The 18,068-nt window shown below is 49.7% G+C and overlaps 2 protein-coding genes across 16 annotated transcripts in view; both read right to left on the bottom strand.

Annotated features, from left to right (window-relative positions):
* Positions 1–2,984: 2,984 nt before the first annotated feature.
* Syt5 (synaptotagmin 5) lies at positions 2,985–11,900 on the bottom strand. Of its 2 annotated transcripts, none has more exons than XM_050130710.1 (9): positions 11,493–11,900; positions 10,364–10,466; positions 9,634–9,806; positions 6,883–7,002; positions 6,625–6,792; positions 5,372–5,539; positions 5,110–5,224; positions 4,241–4,374; positions 2,985–3,516 (listed from the first exon to the last, which is right to left on the bottom strand). In XM_050130710.1, exons 2-9 carry the CDS (start codon positions 10,440–10,442, stop codon positions 3,316–3,318), a joined length of 1,158 nt encoding a protein of 385 aa, XP_049986667.1. In that variant the 5' UTR covers positions 10,443–10,466; positions 11,493–11,900; the 3' UTR covers positions 2,985–3,315. The 2 variants fall into 2 exon arrangements, with proteins under 2 accessions (XP_049986667.1, XP_049986665.1); XM_050130708.1 differs by having other exon boundaries at positions 5,110–5,227; positions 11,493–11,897.
* A 155-nt stretch (positions 11,901–12,055) lies between these two features.
* Positions 12,056–18,068, bottom strand: part of Ptprh (protein tyrosine phosphatase receptor type H) — a 41,063-nt gene continuing 35,050 nt past the window's right edge. For 2 of the 14 annotated variants that reach the window (XM_050130694.1, XM_050130693.1), the window contains exons 14-19: positions 16,132–16,208; positions 15,885–16,019; positions 14,511–14,633; positions 14,217–14,377; positions 13,468–13,603; positions 12,064–13,381 (exon numbers count right to left, since the gene is read on the bottom strand). In XM_050130694.1, the coding sequence (XP_049986651.1) occupies positions 13,217–13,381; positions 13,468–13,603; positions 14,217–14,377; positions 14,511–14,633; positions 15,885–16,019; positions 16,132–16,208 (797 nt within the window). In that variant the 3' untranslated portion in view covers positions 12,064–13,216. Of the gene's footprint in view, positions 13,382–13,467; positions 13,604–14,216; positions 14,378–14,510; positions 14,634–15,884; positions 16,020–16,131; positions 16,209–18,068 lie in introns of all 14 variants that reach the window. The other 12 variants (XM_050130698.1, XM_050130697.1, XM_050130700.1 and 9 more) reach the window with 10 other exon arrangements.

Raw genomic sequence — 18,068 nt, 5'->3', positions numbered from 1 at the left:
TAAAATATATAATTTGAAATATATAATTCCAGGTTCATGATGAAATATAAATTAGTAATGTCATTCCTTCATGTGTGTTTTGTATTGTATGCATGCATGATGTGGATGCTTGTGCCCACAAAAATGTAGAGGCCAGAGGAATGTGTCTGGTGTCTGCCTTATCACTGTCTGCCTGATTTCCTTGAGCTGTCTCTCACTAGACTGGAAGTTCATCGTTTCTGCTAGGCTGCTCCCTGAAGCTGTGTCTCTCCGCTCCCCAGTGGTAGTATTACCGGTGCTCTCAGCCTTGCCTGCCTTTTATATGGGTGCCCAGGATTGAATTCAGCAAGTACTCGAATAGCACACTTCATTTCTTTTTGGGGTGGGATAATATTTCATTCTATTTCTCCCTTATAGTTATGCATGTCACCCCTCCTTACCATGTCATTCGAATGTCACCCCAGAAAAGATCTCCCTGAACTCCCTAAATTTCTCAACATTCTCTGGATTTCACTATCTAAAAAATATTAGATTTCTCTTTTTCTTTTCTTTCTTTCTTTTTTTTTTTTTTTTTTTTTTTTTTTTTTGAGGGATGGCTTCTCTATCATGTAGCTGTGTCTATTCTTCAGACCAGGCTGGCCTCGAACTCACGGAGATCCACCTGCCTCTGCCTCCCGAGTGCTATGGAATAAAGTGCTATGACTATGTGCATCATGCCTTTGATACATGTATGTTTTAGCTACACATATGTGTACCACATGTGTGTCTGGTGCCTGTGGAGGTCAGAAGAAGCCATCAGATCTCCTGGAACTCCAATTATGGATAGCATGATTCAATGTATGGATGTTAGGAACCAAACCCAGGACCCCTGCAAGAACATCAAGAGCTCTTAACTGCTGAACCATCTCTCCAGACCGTGGATTTAATTCTCAATATTGGTGGTTATTTGTAATAGTCTCCTCTGATTGGTTTGCTTTCTTGCTGAGATGGAAAACCGAGACCCCAAGATCTTAACCTAAATCTTAACAGATTTAGAGACTAGAGAGTTAGCCTAGCAGTTAAGAGCACATTGTCCTTCCCAGCATCCACACGGTGATTCACAGAGGCCTACTAACTCTAGTCACACAGATCCAATGCCCTCTTCTGACCTCAGTGGGCATCAGGCACATACACGGTGCACAAAGAAGCAGGCAAAACATTCATGTGCACAAAATAGTAAAATAAATAAATCTTAAAAAAAAAAGAAAACACATAACAGGTTCAAGTACCAGAACTTAAAGTCAAACTTCTTGGCTATCTGACCCATTGCAAACTGCAGAAATTTTCTTCACTTGCCAATAAGAATAAATACTGTATTTATCATGAATTTTCTGTAGAGCAATATTGGCAGTAAGTGGTGGTAGTAGTTCATTGTAGATAATACTATCTTCTTTTTAAATTTTATTTATTTATATTTTTAAGAATGAATGCTCTATCTGCACATATGCCTGCACGCCAGAAGAGGGCATCAGATCCTATTATAGATGGTTGTGAGCTGCCATGTGGTTACTAGGAATTGAACTCAGGACTCCTGGGAGAGCAGCTAGTGCTCTTACACTGAGCCATCTCTCCAGCCCCAATAATAATTATGGCCTTCTTACGAGTAATGCACACAGTCGCACAGGAGAAACCACTGCTAGAATTTTATGGACATTATCTAGTTTTCTGTCTTCTTTTCTTTTTTCTTTCTTTTTCTTTCTTTCTTTCTTTCTTTTTGTTTGTTTGGTTGGTTGTTTTGGTTTGGTTTTTTTTTTTGTTGTTTTGTTTTTCATTCTCCTTTTTTTGTTTGTTTGATTTTTTTGTTGTTGTTGTTCTTTTTCGAGACAGGGTTTCTCTGTGGTTTTGGAGCCTGTCCTGGAACTAGCTCTTGTAGACCAGGCTGGTCTCGAACTCACAGAGATCCTCCTGCCTTTGCCTCCCGAGTGCGGGGATTAAAGGCATGCACCACCACTGCCCGGTGATTTTGTGGAGACTTTCTAAATCTCATGGACACAATAATCCATGTTAACTGATCTGATTTCCTTGCTCATTGGTTGCCAGGAAGCTCAGAGGTCAAATGTATAGTCCTTCCCTAGTATCTGGGGATACTGCATGCCCCCATTTCCTACTTAACCCACTGTTCAGAGGGCTGAATTCTCAAACAGCAGAGACCTGTCCATCACACCAAATCCTGCCTGGGGAGAGATAAAGTTGGGTAAGTAATCATCCTCCCAGAAATAGGATGAGAAGCAACTTGTGTTGAAAGAGGGAGGGGAAGGGTGCCATCGGCTCTTCCTCAAGAAACTACCTTATCACAGGTAAGGTCAGGCCATTGAGGGTGGTGTGGCCGTCGTTTCTTCAGAGACTTCAGTGTAGAATGAAGGTGAGCTCTTGAGACTTCAGGTCATGGGCTTTCTGAAGATTTCAGTTGGAAACCTACCTACTTTGTTTCCTTGATAAGAGTAAGTCATGAGGAGCAAAGTCTGAGCTCGTGGGTTAAGGAGAGACTGGGAAACTTAGGTTAAAAAGATGACCAAGGTTGAGGATCAATAGTAAAGTGATTCCCTAGAATCGCCCAGTGAGGGGCTGGGTGTGTGGCTCAGTGGTAGAGCATCTAACTAGAATCCCCCAATGAGGGGCTGGGGTGTAGCTCAGTGGTCCAACCTTTACCTGGCTGGTGAGCACATGGACGAATTAATTTACTGGTAAGGGGGTTCTCCCTGACCCCTCACAGCAGCCACACCATAGATATTATCACCATCACAAGTCTTTCTCTTCTTATGAGGAAACCGAGGTTCAGAGAAAGAATGGATAAGTATATGAATGGGTTAGTGGTAGGTGGGTGGGTTTCCCTGGGTTGGTGTCCGAGGTGTTCAGTGTTAACCTGACCTGGCATGCCCTTGGGCTGGGAGGCCAGCGACATTCTTGGTTCCAGCCACTGGGTCCTGCCCTCCTTCCCCCGTACGCACATCAAGGAACACGGGGGCTGAGTCGCCAAGCTGCTGAGTGTTTATTTGGCCCCAGGAGCAGCGTACAGGGGTTAAGCTGTGTGGGAAGAGCTAAGAGATTGGGAGAAAGGAGATAACAGGCCTCGCAGCTGATTGTCAAAGCAGAGGGTAGGATCCTGGGGCAGGGGATGCCAGACTTAACCACCTTCCCGCAGGATCACTGTGGCTTCGGGGCACGGGAGTGGTGCTGGAAGTTAGAAATATTTCCAGTGTGGAGGTAGGAACGGATGCAATGTCTGGAGAGGCTTGTGGGGAGAGGTGTATGGGCTGGGAGCGAGGGATCTGGTCGGGTGCTTGCCTGATATAGGGATCAGGGCGCAACCATTGGCCTGGCTCGGTCAGGGGGCCGCAGCGAGTGCCACTGGGCAATGGGCCGCCTGGGGTTGGCCAACATGTCAGCCCAGTGCCGTAGGCCAGCCCCACCAACGGCTGCACCCACTGCCACTCTCCCGATGGCCTCATTCTTGCCCAGCTTGTCATAGTCCAATACAGTCAGCTCCACCTGGACTTTCTGAAGAGGGTGAGAAAGGAAGGAGGCATAGGGAAAGGTGTAGGGGTCATACCAAGGACATTCCCTGTGACCAGGCTATGTAGGGACATTGCCACGGGAGTTTGGGGCAGGGAGGAGTGGCAATTGGAAAAGACAAAGAGGTGCCCAGGAATTTTTGTTCCTTTGAAAAGTAAATTCTTCCTTCCTTCCTTTTTTTTTTTTTTTTCTGTTTTAGACAGGGTCTTACTATGTAGCCGTGCCTGGTCTAGAACTTGCTATGTAGAGCAGCTTGGCCTCTACGGAGTGCTGGGATCAAAGGCATGTGCCATAACACCCAACTTCTACAGAGATAAACCCACAACACCCATGGCCCAGAGCTTGGTAGGGGCCTCCTTAGAGATCAGGACTCAGAAGAAGGGTAAACATGCAAGTCCTTGATATGGGTGCGGTGATCAAAAGTCTTTAAAATAGGAACTAGATGGTCTAAGTTTGTTGGGGGCGGGCCTTGCTGGGGACAGGCATTTACTGTCCACACATGCATGTCTTGCTTAGGGGAGACATGCCCAAGGCCAGGTTCTAAGGCCTCCTGGTCTCCAGAGGAGGAAATGGAGACAAAAAATATGACCTCAGACCTTAGGGCTGGTTCTTCACTGATGCCCAGGCCCCTTTCCCTTTGCCGCTACCATCCTTGGGGGTTCCCGTGGTGGAGCTGTCTCAGTAAAATCAGGGACATGGCTGCACTCACCTGCACTTGGTCACAGGGCACCTCGAAGCTGAAGGCCTCGTTATAATAGGGGTTCAGGGTGTTCTTCTTAATGGTGGTTTTCTTCTTCCGAACCTTTTTGCCTCCCTGAAGCAGGTGCACCTTCACATAGGGATCTGGGGCAAAGAAAGGCATCCTTTAACTCCGCACTGCTGGGCTCATAAGATCAGGCTGTGTGGAAGCCGTGAAGAATCTCTTTTGGACCCAGATAGAATCACCCCATGTACCCCTCAGGTGTCCCTTTTCTGGATAGGATCAGTCCTGTATCCCACAGCAGTTTGGGTTCTGCTATCCCCTAAGAGACCTCCCAGGTCAAGAAGCTATCAGAACCCCTAGTCAAAAACACACCTCCTGTCCTGATTGGTGCTTGTCATGGTTGTTGCTTTGTTATCAAATCGATACAAGTTATCTGAGAAGTTACAGAGTTATCTGAGAAGAGTGAACCAAAAACGAGAAAATGCCTTCATGATGTTGCCTGCAGGCAGGAGGTAGTTTCCTAATTGGGTGTTGATGTGAGGACCTTGCCCACTGTGGGTAGTGTCAACCCTGGACAAATGGTCCCGGATGTATAAGAAGCAAGCTGAGAAAGCCATGGGGAGAAAGCCAGGAAGCTGCACTCCTTTCTGCCCATGTGCAGCAGCTCCTACCTCCAGGTTCCTGCTCTCCTTGAGTTCCTGCCCTGACTTCTGTCTGTGATCGAATGTCACAAAATAAAGCTGTAAGATTAAACGTTTTCTTCCCCGTTTTTTTTAAATCAGAGTCTTTATCACAGCAGTATAAACCCTAACACTCACTCACATACACACACACATACACACACACACACACACCATGTTTTGTTTTGCACACACCTGAGAGTCCTCCTACATCCATCTTCTTCAGGTTTTTAGCTTCCAGAACAATGACGGTCAGTTTTCCGGCCGTGGGGACGTAGCGGAGAGAGAAGCAGATGTCCCCCAGTTTCTCCTGCTAAAAGGAGGAATGGAACCTATCACCCAAATCGGCCCCTCACCTGCCGGCTTTGGAATGGAATGGTCCAGAGTCAGGCACCAGGGAGGTGGAGCTAGCCTGTTATCGTCCAGAGTAGGGATGGGCGGGGCCACGCACGCTCACCTCCTCTTTGGGAGCCGTCTGCAGCTCTCTCCAGGCCTGCACCGGCCGGCCCAGGTTCACTGAACTCATGGGCACCCGCACCTCCCCGATGGCATCATTGCGGGAGAAGCGATCGAAATCGTATACCGCCATGACCAGCACTCTGCCTCCCAGTTCCACATACGGCACCTGGAGGAAGGGAATACAGGGGGCAGGATAGGAAGCCAGAGAGAGAGAGGCTGTGGGGGATAGAATATTCAGGTGGAAGTGGAGTGGGGCTGTAGACAGAGTTTCCTTTGGGCTGCCAGCTCCCAACTAGCTACACAGAGACTTCTTATTAATTATGAAAGCTTGGCCTTTAGCTCAGGCTAGTCTCAACAAGCTCTTACTGATGTGGTATTCCCCCTCTGTATGCTATGAATATATTTTATTACCATTGATTAATAAAGAAGCTGCTTTGGCCTATGGCAGGGCAGAATATAACCAGACTGGAAGAGTCAGAGGGTAGGCAGAGTCACAGAGATGCCATGTAGCTACTGAAGGAGAAGGACACCGGAACCTTACCAGTAGGCCACAGCCTCATGGTGATACACAGATTAATAGAAATGGGTCAACTTAAGATGTAAGAGTTAGCTAGGATTATGCCTAAGCTATTGACCAAACAGTCAATATTAATTAATATAGTGTCTGTGTGATTATTCAGTTCTGGGCAGCCGGGAAACAAACATGTAGCTCCATTTACATCTTACAACTTAAATTAACCCCATTTGTATTTATCTGCTTTCTGCCATCTGATGACAGCTTGCACCTTTTGCTTCCTCTCCATGTCTGGCTGGCGACTCTGCCTTTCTTTTTCCCAGAGCCTTCTCTGTCCCCAGAAGTCTTCCCCAATCTCTTCCCGCCTAGCTATTGGCCATCCAGCTCTTTATTAAACCAACCACAGTGACATATCTTCACACAGTGTACAAATACCCCATAACATGGGCAGTGAGGTTCCAGGGACCTCAGTAAAGTACACGGATCGGCAGAAGAAAACTCACGTGAACAGAAAACAAATAGGAGCGGACAAGGACCAAGTCACAGACAGCCCAGGCACTGCAGTGTTCCCGGGGACAACTCCAGGTCTCAAGGAACCGCCTCCCACTGCCTATACATACAGGCAGCTGCTACCTGAGCTGTGTCTTCTTCCAGGGAGAGCGGAAGGGGTCAGTCCTTAGCATTCCAGGGATGAGGGGTAGGCTGAGGACCATGGGGTGATGGCAACAGGAACTCACCTTGAAGGCAAAGGTTTCCTCAAAGTGTGGATTCAGGGTCTGCCGATGCACCTTGGTCTCATGTCGCCTCCGCTTGTCTGGCAGCAGATAGACGCTAACATAGGGGTCTGAAGAACCTCCTAGGTCCAACGCCGCCAGCCCTTCAGCTTGCAGGATGCCCACCAGGAGCTGCAGGGCCCAGACACAGAAGAAGGACTCTAGTCCAGCCTCCCACCCAGGGTCTCCCCTTCCAAAGCATTTGCCCTCCTTCACACCCACCTGACCCGTCTGGAAGTCATAATCCAGTGAATACTGCAGTCGTCCTAGCTGGTGCTTGTCTGGTACCTGCTGGCTTGGCATGGATGGTGAGGGATCCAGCTCTTCTATTTCAGGCTGAACCTAAAAAACCAGGGACTTCTTGGTGGAATCTTCTCTGGAAACTAGCACCCTCCAGGCTCAGAAACCTCAAGAGGCTCACAGACCCCTCTTTTTTGTCTAAACAGTATTTGATTAGTAAAGTCTGGAACAAGATATGGTTACAAAGGCAACATATCTGTCAGCATTTGATTAGTGATGTCTGCTATAGGAACAAACAGTGAGACACAGTCTGGGACTGTTTCTTATGAATGTACTGGGATAACAGTACAAATTACCACCATCATCTTGCCACAGGAAAATGGTATATTTACCACGTGCTTAGCATTTAGCATATAAGGTTTTTTTTTTAACCCACCATAGACTCTCAGAGTCTAGTATCCATCAGAGACTAGTGGCAAAATATCGAGGTCACCTCATTAGGGGTTCTGATTCATGAGGTCTGTGTGAATTCCATCCAAAATTTACATTTCAACTAAGTTGGAGGTGATTCTGACATACATGGTCTTTGAAATCACTGACTTAAGGAACAGAAATGGAGAGTGGGTTCCAGGATTCCAAAAAGAATCCTTCTAGGTAATAATTATAATTATAACAACAGCTACTTGTTGTGAAAGGAGGAGAGACATGAGTTAATTACCATGAACCACAGATGTAGTTCTCAAGGTCACACAGACGAAAAAATGGTCCCCAGGGTTGGAAACCCAAGACTGCCTGGCCTGTATTCCACTCTGCCTTTGGGGGCATAATATTGAGATTCTACCACAGCCTATACATTTTTTAATACTGATTTTTTTATATCTTAAGTTGTGTGTAGGCGTGTGTCTTCATGTGGATACGTGCATGTGAGTGCAGCTGCCCATGGGGGCGAGAGGTATTGGATACCCTGGAGATGTTGTAGGTGGTTGGGAGCCATCCTACATGGGCACTGGGGACAGAGTGTGGTCCTACATGGGCACTGGGGACAGAGCGTGGTCCTACGTGGGCACTGGGGACAGAGCGTGGTCCTACGTGGGCACTGGGGACAGAGCGTGGTCCTACGTGGGCACTGGGGACAGAGTGTGGTCCTACATGGGCACTGGAGACAGAGCGTGGTCCTTCGTGGGCACTGTGGACAGAACGTGGTCCTCTGGAAGAGGAACAAGTGCTCTTTACCACTCTCCATACCCCCTAAGTCCTTGATGATGTATGTGTGTGTGTGTATGTGTCCATTGGTGTGCATTCATGACATATATGCTGATCTCTCTCTCTCAGACATGTTGTCGTATAGCTCATGTTGGCCTCCAACTTGTCATGTAACCACGGATAACCTTGAATTTCTGGATCCTCCTGCCCCCGCCTCCCAAGATCTGGGATTACTGGGGTACACTACCACTCCTTATGTGGTGCCAGGGATTGAATCCAGGGCTTCATATGGCCAGGAAAATGCTTGGCTGTTGAGCTACATTCCCAGGACCCTGTCCCTGTCTTGGGCAAACACCTCCTTACATGGAGAGTGCTCAGTCTTCCAGATGCCCCACTATGGGACACTGTGAACAACTCTCTATTGCTTCACCTCAAGGCCCAGTAAGCTGTCCTCAACACCTGCTCTTGTCCTGGCTCTCAGCTAACTCTGTCGTTCTTGTCTAGCCATAGAAGTCATCAGGAAACTTCCTCTGACTTGGGGCTGTTCATACCACAATGTCTGTTGTGCCCTGCTTATGACAACATCCTAAGTAAGTCACTTCTCCAGAATATTTAGGGCAGCGTGGCTGTAGACAGGTGTGTGTGTGTGTGTGTGTGTGTGTGTGTGCACGCCTGTGTATGTTGCTATACTCATCTATTCCTGTGCACGTGTGTGAAGGTCAGAGGTCAACTTTGGGTGTCTTCCTCTCTTACTCTCTACCTTACTTTTTGAGTCAGGGTCTCTCACTCAAGCTAAAGTTTACCATTTCTCCTAGACAGGCTGGTCATGAAGTTCCAGGAATATGCCTGTTTCTACTCCCTCTCCACCCCCACTGCTGGAGCTATAGGCATGCATGGCCACGCCCAGATTTTGGGTGGGTAAGGGATCAGAACTATGGTCTGTATGCTTGCTTAGCAACCACGTTGCCTACTGGTTTTTTCATTTGTTTGTTTTGTTTTGTTTTATAGATTTATTTACTTTATGTTTATTAGTGTTTTGCCCACACGTATGTATGTGCATCACATATGTACCTGGCACCCACAGAAGTCAGAAGAGGGTGTTGGGTCTCCTAGAACTATAGTTACAGATGGTTGTGAGCCACCATGTGGGTTCTGGGAACCGAACCCGTGTCCTCTGTAAGAGTAGAAAGTGCTCTTAACCACTGAGCTAGCTTCTCAGTCCTGTTTTGTTTTGTGAGGCAAGGTCTCACTTTTTAGCCCAGGCTGGCGTTGCAGGCACTATATAGCTCTGGTTGATTTTGAACTCACGGCAACCCTACTGCCTCAGCCTCCCAAGTGCTGGGATTGCACATGTACACCATCACACCCAGCTCAGACTGGAGAGTTTTTGTGGACAGTTACAAGCTCTGGTCCCCAGAATATGGACAAAATGGGATTAAGAAGTGGAGGGACCAAAGACAGAGGACAGCTGGGGACATGGGGGCCGCCGGGTGTGCAAAGGAAAGGGTCAAGAAGCTGTCCGTGTCACACCTTATCTATGTAACTCCGGCCCAGCTCTTTCACTTCCTGAAGGTGGACTTGGGCTTGGGCCTGGCTCTTCTTGCCCATCCTTCTCCGACAGCGCTTCCGGTAGAGACAGAAACAGCTGCTGAAGATCAGGAGGCCTGAGCCCAGTACGATGGTGGCCAGGACCCAGGCAGGCACTGCAGAAGGATGGACACAAAATGCATTGAAGCTCTGGGAAGTCGGCTGGCTAGCTCAGCCTTGACTCCCTATGACAGCTTGAATCTTAGCCTGGACGCCCCTCCAGCCAATTTCGTCCCATTTTAATCCCATGTTTTCCTTCCAACCAGTCTCTCCTATAAAACTCAGCTGATGCTCTAACCCACACTGACATGATTTGCTATCTTTTTGTTGTTTGTTTGTTTGCTTGCTTGCTTTCTTACAGTAGTGACGTCTATACACACATTCTGATGTTCGCTTAACTCCTATTGCTTTTAGAAGACGCTTCTTTGCTGGCTCCTGGGTCTCAGTTTCCATTCACCCATTTATGATCCCATTCCATGCCCACCCTTGATCCGCTTCTGGTTTTCCTCTCAGACCTGTCTTTCCTTTTCAGCAGTTCAGATTCTAGTCTGGGATTCTGACCCATGATCCCTGCCGGATTTTCCAGTTCACCAACCCGAGTCTTTGCATTTGAGTCCCGCCCCTAGGGATCCCACGGGAGTTTTCCACTGGGGATAGCCTAGGTTTCTCTCACCTGCACCCTGCCTGATGCGGCTGGAGTCTGGATGTGTCTCAGGCGCTGGAGAGCCAGGGGTAGGGGGTTCCGGGAACATGGCGTCGGGTTCCTGCGGTGCTTCCTGCAGAGGTACCCAAGTACCTTATCCCCCCCCCCCCACTCCTATCCCCAAGCATCCATTGAGCTTTCTGCGCATCAAAGACTTTCGGTGCACATTGGGAATGAATCTCGGCCTTTCCAGGCCCAGGGCGGGCTTTGGGAGAACCCAATTCCATCACAAAGGGACGCTCCCTCTCTGCAGGCATCCCCCAACCACCCTCTTCTGCCCCTTCCTTGCCCTTCCCAAGGGCTTGAACCGGAAGTGGGCGAAGGCAGGCGTGGGAACCAGCAGACGCTGTTGCCCAGAGAGACCGCCAGGCTCCAGGCAGGGTGATAGCAAGGCTGGTTGCTGAGCAACGAGCCTGTTGCCAAGACAACGGGAGGGACTGACGCACAGAAACGAAGGCCGGGCGGTGCCGGTGCTTGGGACTCGGGACGGGGATCCCGCGGCCCTACAAGGGTGGTTGAGGGCGGCCTGTGCTCTGTGCATCCCCAATGGCTTCTCCCTCCACATCGGACCCCTTGCACCACCGCTCTTGCTGGTGAAGTGGGGAACCTGCCCCCGCACCTCTGTTGGGCACCCACATCCTCTTGCTCGCGAATCTCTCGCGCGCACCCCGACTCTGTCCTCACACCTGTTCTCGTGATCTAGTCGGCGTTCACTTCTCTCTAAACCCCAGATGGACATCTTCCCTACTCTGTCCCCCACATCCTTCTCTCGCCCGCGTCTCTGCTGCCCTCTGTTGTCTGGCCTCGGTCTCTTCTCTCTCTCTCTCTCTCTCTCTCTCTCTCTCTCTCTCTCTCTCTCTCTCTCTCTCTCTCTCTCTCTCTCTCCTTTCTGCCTACCGACCTTCTCTCTTTGTCTCCACACCTGTCTCTCCTCTCCACACAGCAATCTCCTAGGTTAGGGCTTCAATCTGCTACTCAGAGTTGATTCTTGTCAGCGTCCCTCCACCCAGTCCCTCACCCCTACCCCTGCCACACACCTCGGTCCCTCTACGAATAGGACTCAAGATGTGGCTTGGTCAGAGGGTCCCACAGCTCCTACCTGCTAGGTGGCTGGATAGGACCCTCCTGGAAGCGCCGAGTGGTGGGCTGCCGGGACCCCGCCCCCAGCACGTGGGCGGATGGCGCTCTCCGGTGTGCTGATCTAGCTCGGCGGGGTGGGGGCGCGGCTGAGTCCAGCCAGGCTGGTGCCTGTGCCCCTGTGTGTGAACGCGCGCGCGTGTATGAATGTGTGCATATGTGTGCGTGCGTGTTCTGCCCCGGAGAAAGGAGAACGCCCTGCTCCGCCCCTCGGCCCGCCACACCCGAGAACCACCATGGCGCCCACGTACGTTGATCTTAGTACCCTAGAATGTTCTGACGTCTGGCTAAGTCATCGGACATCTACAGTGAGCACCAGCCCCCGCAACACACACACAAAACAGACTTTTTTACAATGCAATTAACTGGATTCCAGAGCACTTGGTTTCAAGATCCATGAGAGGCTCCTCTGGAGACCAAGTACTAAGTTACCCAGATTCTCAAGGCAAGGAATAGGAGCTTCCAGCATTTCTGCTCTCAGACATCACTTCCCCTTAACCAATCCCTTACATCTTTGGCTGCAGCCAACACAGAGGTCTGGTACCTCACCCCTCTTTGAAAGACCTGGCCATCCGAATCTGTATATGTGTGTGCGCGCTCACTTGTGTGTCCGTGTGTATAGTGGTGCACGTTCATGTGTGTGCATGTGTGTGAAGGTCAGAAGGCAACTTTGCATGTTTTCCCTCCACCTTTTAAAAACTTAAATTACATTTATTTATTTGGGGGGGAGTGGGCATGTGGAGGTCAAAGGACAGTTTGAAGGCATTGGCTCTCTCCAGCCACCATGTGCATTCCTGGGGACTGACCTCAGGTCACCACGCTTTACAGGAAGGGTCTTTTCCAGCTGAGTACTCAGTGACCCTGTCTATCTTGTCTTGAGAGACATTCTCACTGGCCCGGAACACACCGAGTAGGCTAGGTTGGCTGGCCATCAAGCTCCAGGGACCTGTCCACCTCTGCCTCCTCACTTCTACCGTTACAAGCAAGCCCCACCACACCTAGATTTTTTCACATGGGTTCTGGGGCTCAAATTCATGTCCCCAAGCTTTCAAAGCAAGCATTTTCCCACTGAGCTATCCTTTTGTAGTGAGTGATGGAGTATAATGGGCTCTTCACGTTCCCTCCATGTGTTTGCTCCAGTTTTAATGTGTGGAACCCCCTCTTCTATCCCAATATTATCTCTTGAAACAAAAACCCACCTTCGAGGATAATAGTTCAATAAATTATATGGACTGAAAGAATGTGCAGGCACGGGGTGCACGGAGACCCCCAAGCAAAGGTGCTCCCTTCAGCCTCTGATTCAAGGAGACTGATTCCATTTCTGAAATAATCGGGGGAGGGGCAGGTACCTGCCCGCCCTTGTTCCTCAGGTAGCAGAATTCCAGATCCTGATTCTTTCTTCTAAATCCAGGCTCCAGTCCATTCCTTTGAGACCCTGCATGCCCCAGCCACAGCCACCTCCACTCAAAGAACAGGAAATCCTCTTGCTGCCCCTGTCCTTAGGCTCCCAGCTCCCACTAGGCTCATATCAGAAGTACAGCAGTCCCATCCTGTCCTTGGACAACAGGAGATGGCTTTCCAGTGGGCTGGGGAGGCTGAGACTCCAAACCTCACTTCTCTTGGAGGTTCAGGATTCTGGTCTTCAGCAGGGGTCCATATCCAGCCTGATTATTTCTGTGTGTAGGCTCAGCACCCAGTAGCTGAGACCTCAGATTCATTGGCTCTGATGGCAGCTACGTTCTCATAAATGAAGTTTGGCACATTCTCATAGATTGACTCCTTTAGGATGAGGGCGGGGGCTGACTTCTGGAGGAACCTCAAGATGCATTGGTGGAGGAATATGTACTGGGCCTGGGGGGGTGCACAGAGATGAGGAATGCTCCCCCAAAGGGTACCTCATTCCCACACCATGCCCACACCCCCTTAGAGCCCCTCACCTCTGTCTGCACCATCAATGGCCGGCTCTCTCTCATCTTCTTCACGAAGCTGAAGGGACCCACCAGCCCCTCACACTCCAGCTGTCGGAGTAGGACGTCCAATGCAATGAGGGTGCCCGTCCGGCCCACACCAGCGCTAGGCAAGGGACAAGACAGGGGTCAGGCCTCCAGAAGAAGGGGAAGTCTGGAGTTCTAGCGGCTGAGCTGGAGTGGTTTTGGAGCACCCGGAAGGTGCGACCCCCAACAAGCCGCAGTTTAAGTGGGGTCTGTGGGGCAATGACAGTGCCTAGCAGTTTCCGCCTCCATGTTCTGTGAACTCTGCTTGGTCTCGTCACTGCTCCGAGCATAAAAATGGGATGTATCCGCACACCCATTTCACAGGTGGCAACATGAAAGTTGAGGAAGTCACGTGACTCGGGCCATGCAGTTAATAAAAGGTCTGGAGCTGAAATTCACAGGAATAACTCCTAAACAAATTGGTGTGGGGTTTGTTGTTGTTTGATTGATTTGGCTTTGGTTTTTCAAAATAGGGCTTCTCTGTGTTGCCCTGACTCTCCTGACCAAGCTGATCCACCTGCCCCTGCCTCCCAAGTGTGGGATCACAGGCGTATGTCCAGCCCCTAATTGATTTTTAAAGATTATATTTTTCTTTTAATTATGTGTATGTGTGCATGTCTGTGATGGATTCAGAGTCCCTGGGGACAGGGGACAGAACTCGCCAATGGAGAGACTTCCACGGTCACACTCACCTGCAATGCACAATGGGAGGACCCCCATCCATGCTCTGGTCCACCCACTCCCGCAGCACCTTTTGGAAATCCAGCAAAGGGTCTGGGGAGTAAGGAACTCCATGATCTGGCCAGGCCAGGAAGTGGAACTGGCGAACAGAGTGAGTCTGTTGTTCTCCCATCTGAAAGGAGATGAGGGCTGAGCAGGGAGAGTGCAGAGACTCCAGAAGCTTCTATGCCCAACGGGGGAGCTTCTGGGCCACACACTGCAGGGAGATCTCTTGAGGTGTTCTTGGTGGGGCTGAAGGGACTCACGTGGAAGAGCTGAAGATCCCTCACTGTCCAGTTCTCCTTCACCTCCTCACTCATCAACGTCACTTGCAACTGCCCATGCGTGCAGGGCTGCGCATCCAGAGGCCAGTAATGCTCGCACTTCACCTGGGCAGGGAGACCAGGACAGTCAGAAAGCAGAACAGGGCATGTGCGTGTGTGTGAGCACACTGGGAATGAACACGCATGTGTGTGCATACGGGTATGGATGCCTGAGACTGTTGTCACGAGACTTTCGCAACCACACTCTACATTGTACTCGCTGAGACAGGGGGCTTGCACACTATGACTAGTCTGGCTTGCCAGCTTGTTCCAGAGCCTCCATTTTTCTGCCTTCTGAGGGCTAGAATTACAAGCGAGTCACTGTGCTCACTTGGCATTTACGCAGGTCTGAGGATCCAAGCTCCGGCCTTGTGCTTCCAGTGTTAAATCTCTTATCCACTGAGCCATCTCCCCACCTCTGAGAACAAGACATCTTTGCATGTTGGTTTTTTTCCCCCTGAGAGGACCTACTTGGGCTTTATTTGAAGTCAAAGATGACCTTGACTTATGGTCCTCCTGCCTCTATCTTCCAGAGTGCTGGATTATATAGGTTTGTGCCACCTCATAGGTTTATACGGTGCTGGGAATTGAACCTAGGCCCTCATGTATATTAAGCAAGTACTGGTCTCTTCCATGATTCCTCTAGTCAAGGTGAGGATATGCTTGCTACTCTGGCAACAATGTAGGACACAGGGGTGCCAGATCGAATAGATTCACACCAGCCAAGAGGGCTCCTTCATCTCAAGGTCTGTGGAGCCTTGATATAGTTTGAATGTGCTTCTTCTAAAAACTTGTGAACTGAGAGCCTCATTCCTAAATTCATAGGCAAACAGTATCTGGAGATGAGGTCTATGGGAAGACACTAGGATTAGATGAAGTCATAGGGGCCCTCAGTATGATATTCATGATTGTATACGATGAGAAAGAGAACTGAACCAGCACACTGGCTGTGCCTCACCACGTGGTACTTTCCATCTGGTCGTGATGCAGGAAGACCCTCCCCAGGTGCCAGCATCATGATCTTGAACTTCCCATCCTCCAGAAGCATGAGACACATGAACCTTTGTTCTATATAAAATATCCCATCTGTGGCAGTCACTCACAGCAGCAGAACATGGACCATGCACACACACACGCACACGTGCACACACATGGATCACATTATGAAAGTGGAGGGGATGGTTCCTTGTTGGAGATGGATAGAGTTGTGTTGGAGAAATAGTGTGTAGAAGGGACTGCACCAAGTCAGAGTTCAGATGGGGCAGGGTCAAGGGTTGGTGCTCAGTGGTTAGCACCAGGACAGAGATCTCTTCTCACCCGTCCAGACTCCATGCAGTTGGTCAGCATGACCACAGTGTGGCTCTTCTGTTCCCACACCAGACGCCAGAAATCACCCACAGTGTGAGGCAGGGGACCCTGGGTTGCAATAAATTCCTTGGAGCTCCCGAGACCCTAGTTGAGGAAAGCAGGCGTGTCAAGGAGAGGTCATCGGATGACCAGCACCCCCTTCAGCTCTTTATCTCTCCAGACTCATGAAGTGTCCCCCCTCCCACTGCCACCTTACAGGCATGAAGTTGGCGTTGATATAGTCAGAGCCTGGTTCCTCATGAAGGGGCTTCAGGGGCACCCGAGACCAGTCATCTAGGAGAACAGAGCAGCATCAGCAATGAAAACGGGCTCGCCAGACTGAAATCTCAAGGTCCAAATCAGGAGCAGAAGGAGAGAGAGCACGAGCAAGGAACTCAGGACTGCGAGGGGCGCACCCACACACTGAGACAATGGGGATGTTCTATCGGGAACTCACCAAGGCCAGCTGGCCTGGGTCTGAAAAAGCCTGGGTTAAAACTGGTCTCACTGAACATAGCGGACAATGAGGACTACTGAGACATCAAGAACAATGGCAATGGGTTTTTGATCCTACTGCACGTATTGGCTTGGTGAGAGCCTAGGCAGTTTGGATGCTCACCTTACTAGACCTGGATGGAGGTGGGTGGTCCTTGGACTTCCCACAGGGCAGAGAACCCTGATTGCTCTTTGGGCTGACGAGGGAGGGGGATTTGATTGGGGGAGGGGAAGGGAAAGGGGAGGCGGCGGTGGGAAAGAGACAGAAATCTTTAATAAATAATAAAAAAATAAATAAATAAGAATAAAAAAAAAACAGGGCTCGGAGAGCCAAGCATTGGTGGAGCACTCCTTAGGAGGCAGAGGCAGGCAGGTCTCTGTGAGTTCAAGGCCATCTTGGTCTGCAGAGTGAGAGCCAGTACAGCCAGGACTGTTAAACAGAGAAACCTTGTCTCAGAAAACAAAAAGCAAAAGCCAACCAAACAAAGGAGGACTGCGAGGGGGCTCGGCTGGTAAATGGCTTGTTGCACAGATGTGGCCTCAGTTCCAGACCCAAAACCTATATCAAAAATCCAGGCATGGGAGAGTAGGCTTGTAATTCCAGCACTGGGGGCGGGGCAGACAGGAGGACATCACAGGTTGCAGGCCAGCCAGACTCGGTGAGTTCCAGATCAGTGAAAAATGCTGATTCCAAAAACACAGCAGGGCTGGCTATGTGGCTCAGCTGCTAGGTAGAATGTTTGCCTGGGTTGCAAGAAGCCCTGGGCTGGATCCCTAGTGCTGCATAAAACCAGGTGTTGTGATAGCTGTAACCCAAGCACTTGGGAGGTAGAGGTGGGAGGATCAGAGTTAAAGATCATCTTTGACTACACAGTGAGTTTGATGTCAGCTTGGGCTACTGGGACCCTCAACAAAACCAAAATTAGGTCCAGCAAGATAGCTCAGCAAGGTACCACCAAACCTGGTGAACTGAGTTTGATCCTGGTCCCCACATGGTGGAACAAGAGAGCTGACTCCTACCGGCTGTCCTCTGACCTCTACAACAGGCTGTGGTACGCATGTCACACCACCACCACTCTAAATAAATAAAAAATGCAAAAACAAACAACCCATGGTGCCAGGGAGATGGCTCTGTGGATAAGAGCTTTTGCTGTTCTTGAGGGGACCTGGGTTCAGTTCCCAACACCCATGTTGGGGGTGCACACCCACCTATAACTCAGCTCCAGACAATCCAAAACTTCTGGTCTCCATGGGTGCGTCCATATACAAACCTCTCTCTCTCTCTCTCTCTCTCTCTCTCTCTCTCTCTCTCTCTCTTTCCTGGCTTTCTCTGCCCAAAAGCCACTATCTCAGAGAAAGAGAGCTTCTTTCAAAGGAAGATGTCAAAAGCTCAGTTCCACCATCTCGATGTTTTTGGCTCCTCCCCCAAAGTTTGAAGTTGCCAACATCACAAGACCCTAACTAGCGGGTGCCATAATTGGCACCTGAAGGAGTCACCAGGGAGTTTCTTTGCTCAGCAAAAATCTGGTAAGTTTGCTTTTTAATTTGGCTTGATCTGTCTTAATGCTTTGGAAAAAATCTATTATTGGGTAGAGAAAACCTATTAACTTGGTGTGGTCTTATGCAAACCATAGCAAACCTGTACCTACACAAACAAAC

This window comes from Alexandromys fortis, unplaced genomic scaffold, assembly GCF_014885135.2.
Source record: "Alexandromys fortis isolate MF-2015 unplaced genomic scaffold, M_Fortis_MF-2015_v1.1 scaffold_344, whole genome shotgun sequence".
NCBI lineage: Eukaryota > Metazoa > Chordata > Mammalia > Rodentia > Cricetidae > Alexandromys > Alexandromys fortis.
The sequence above is the reverse complement of the archived record's forward strand: the minus strand, read 5'-3'. Positions and strand labels throughout refer to the sequence as shown.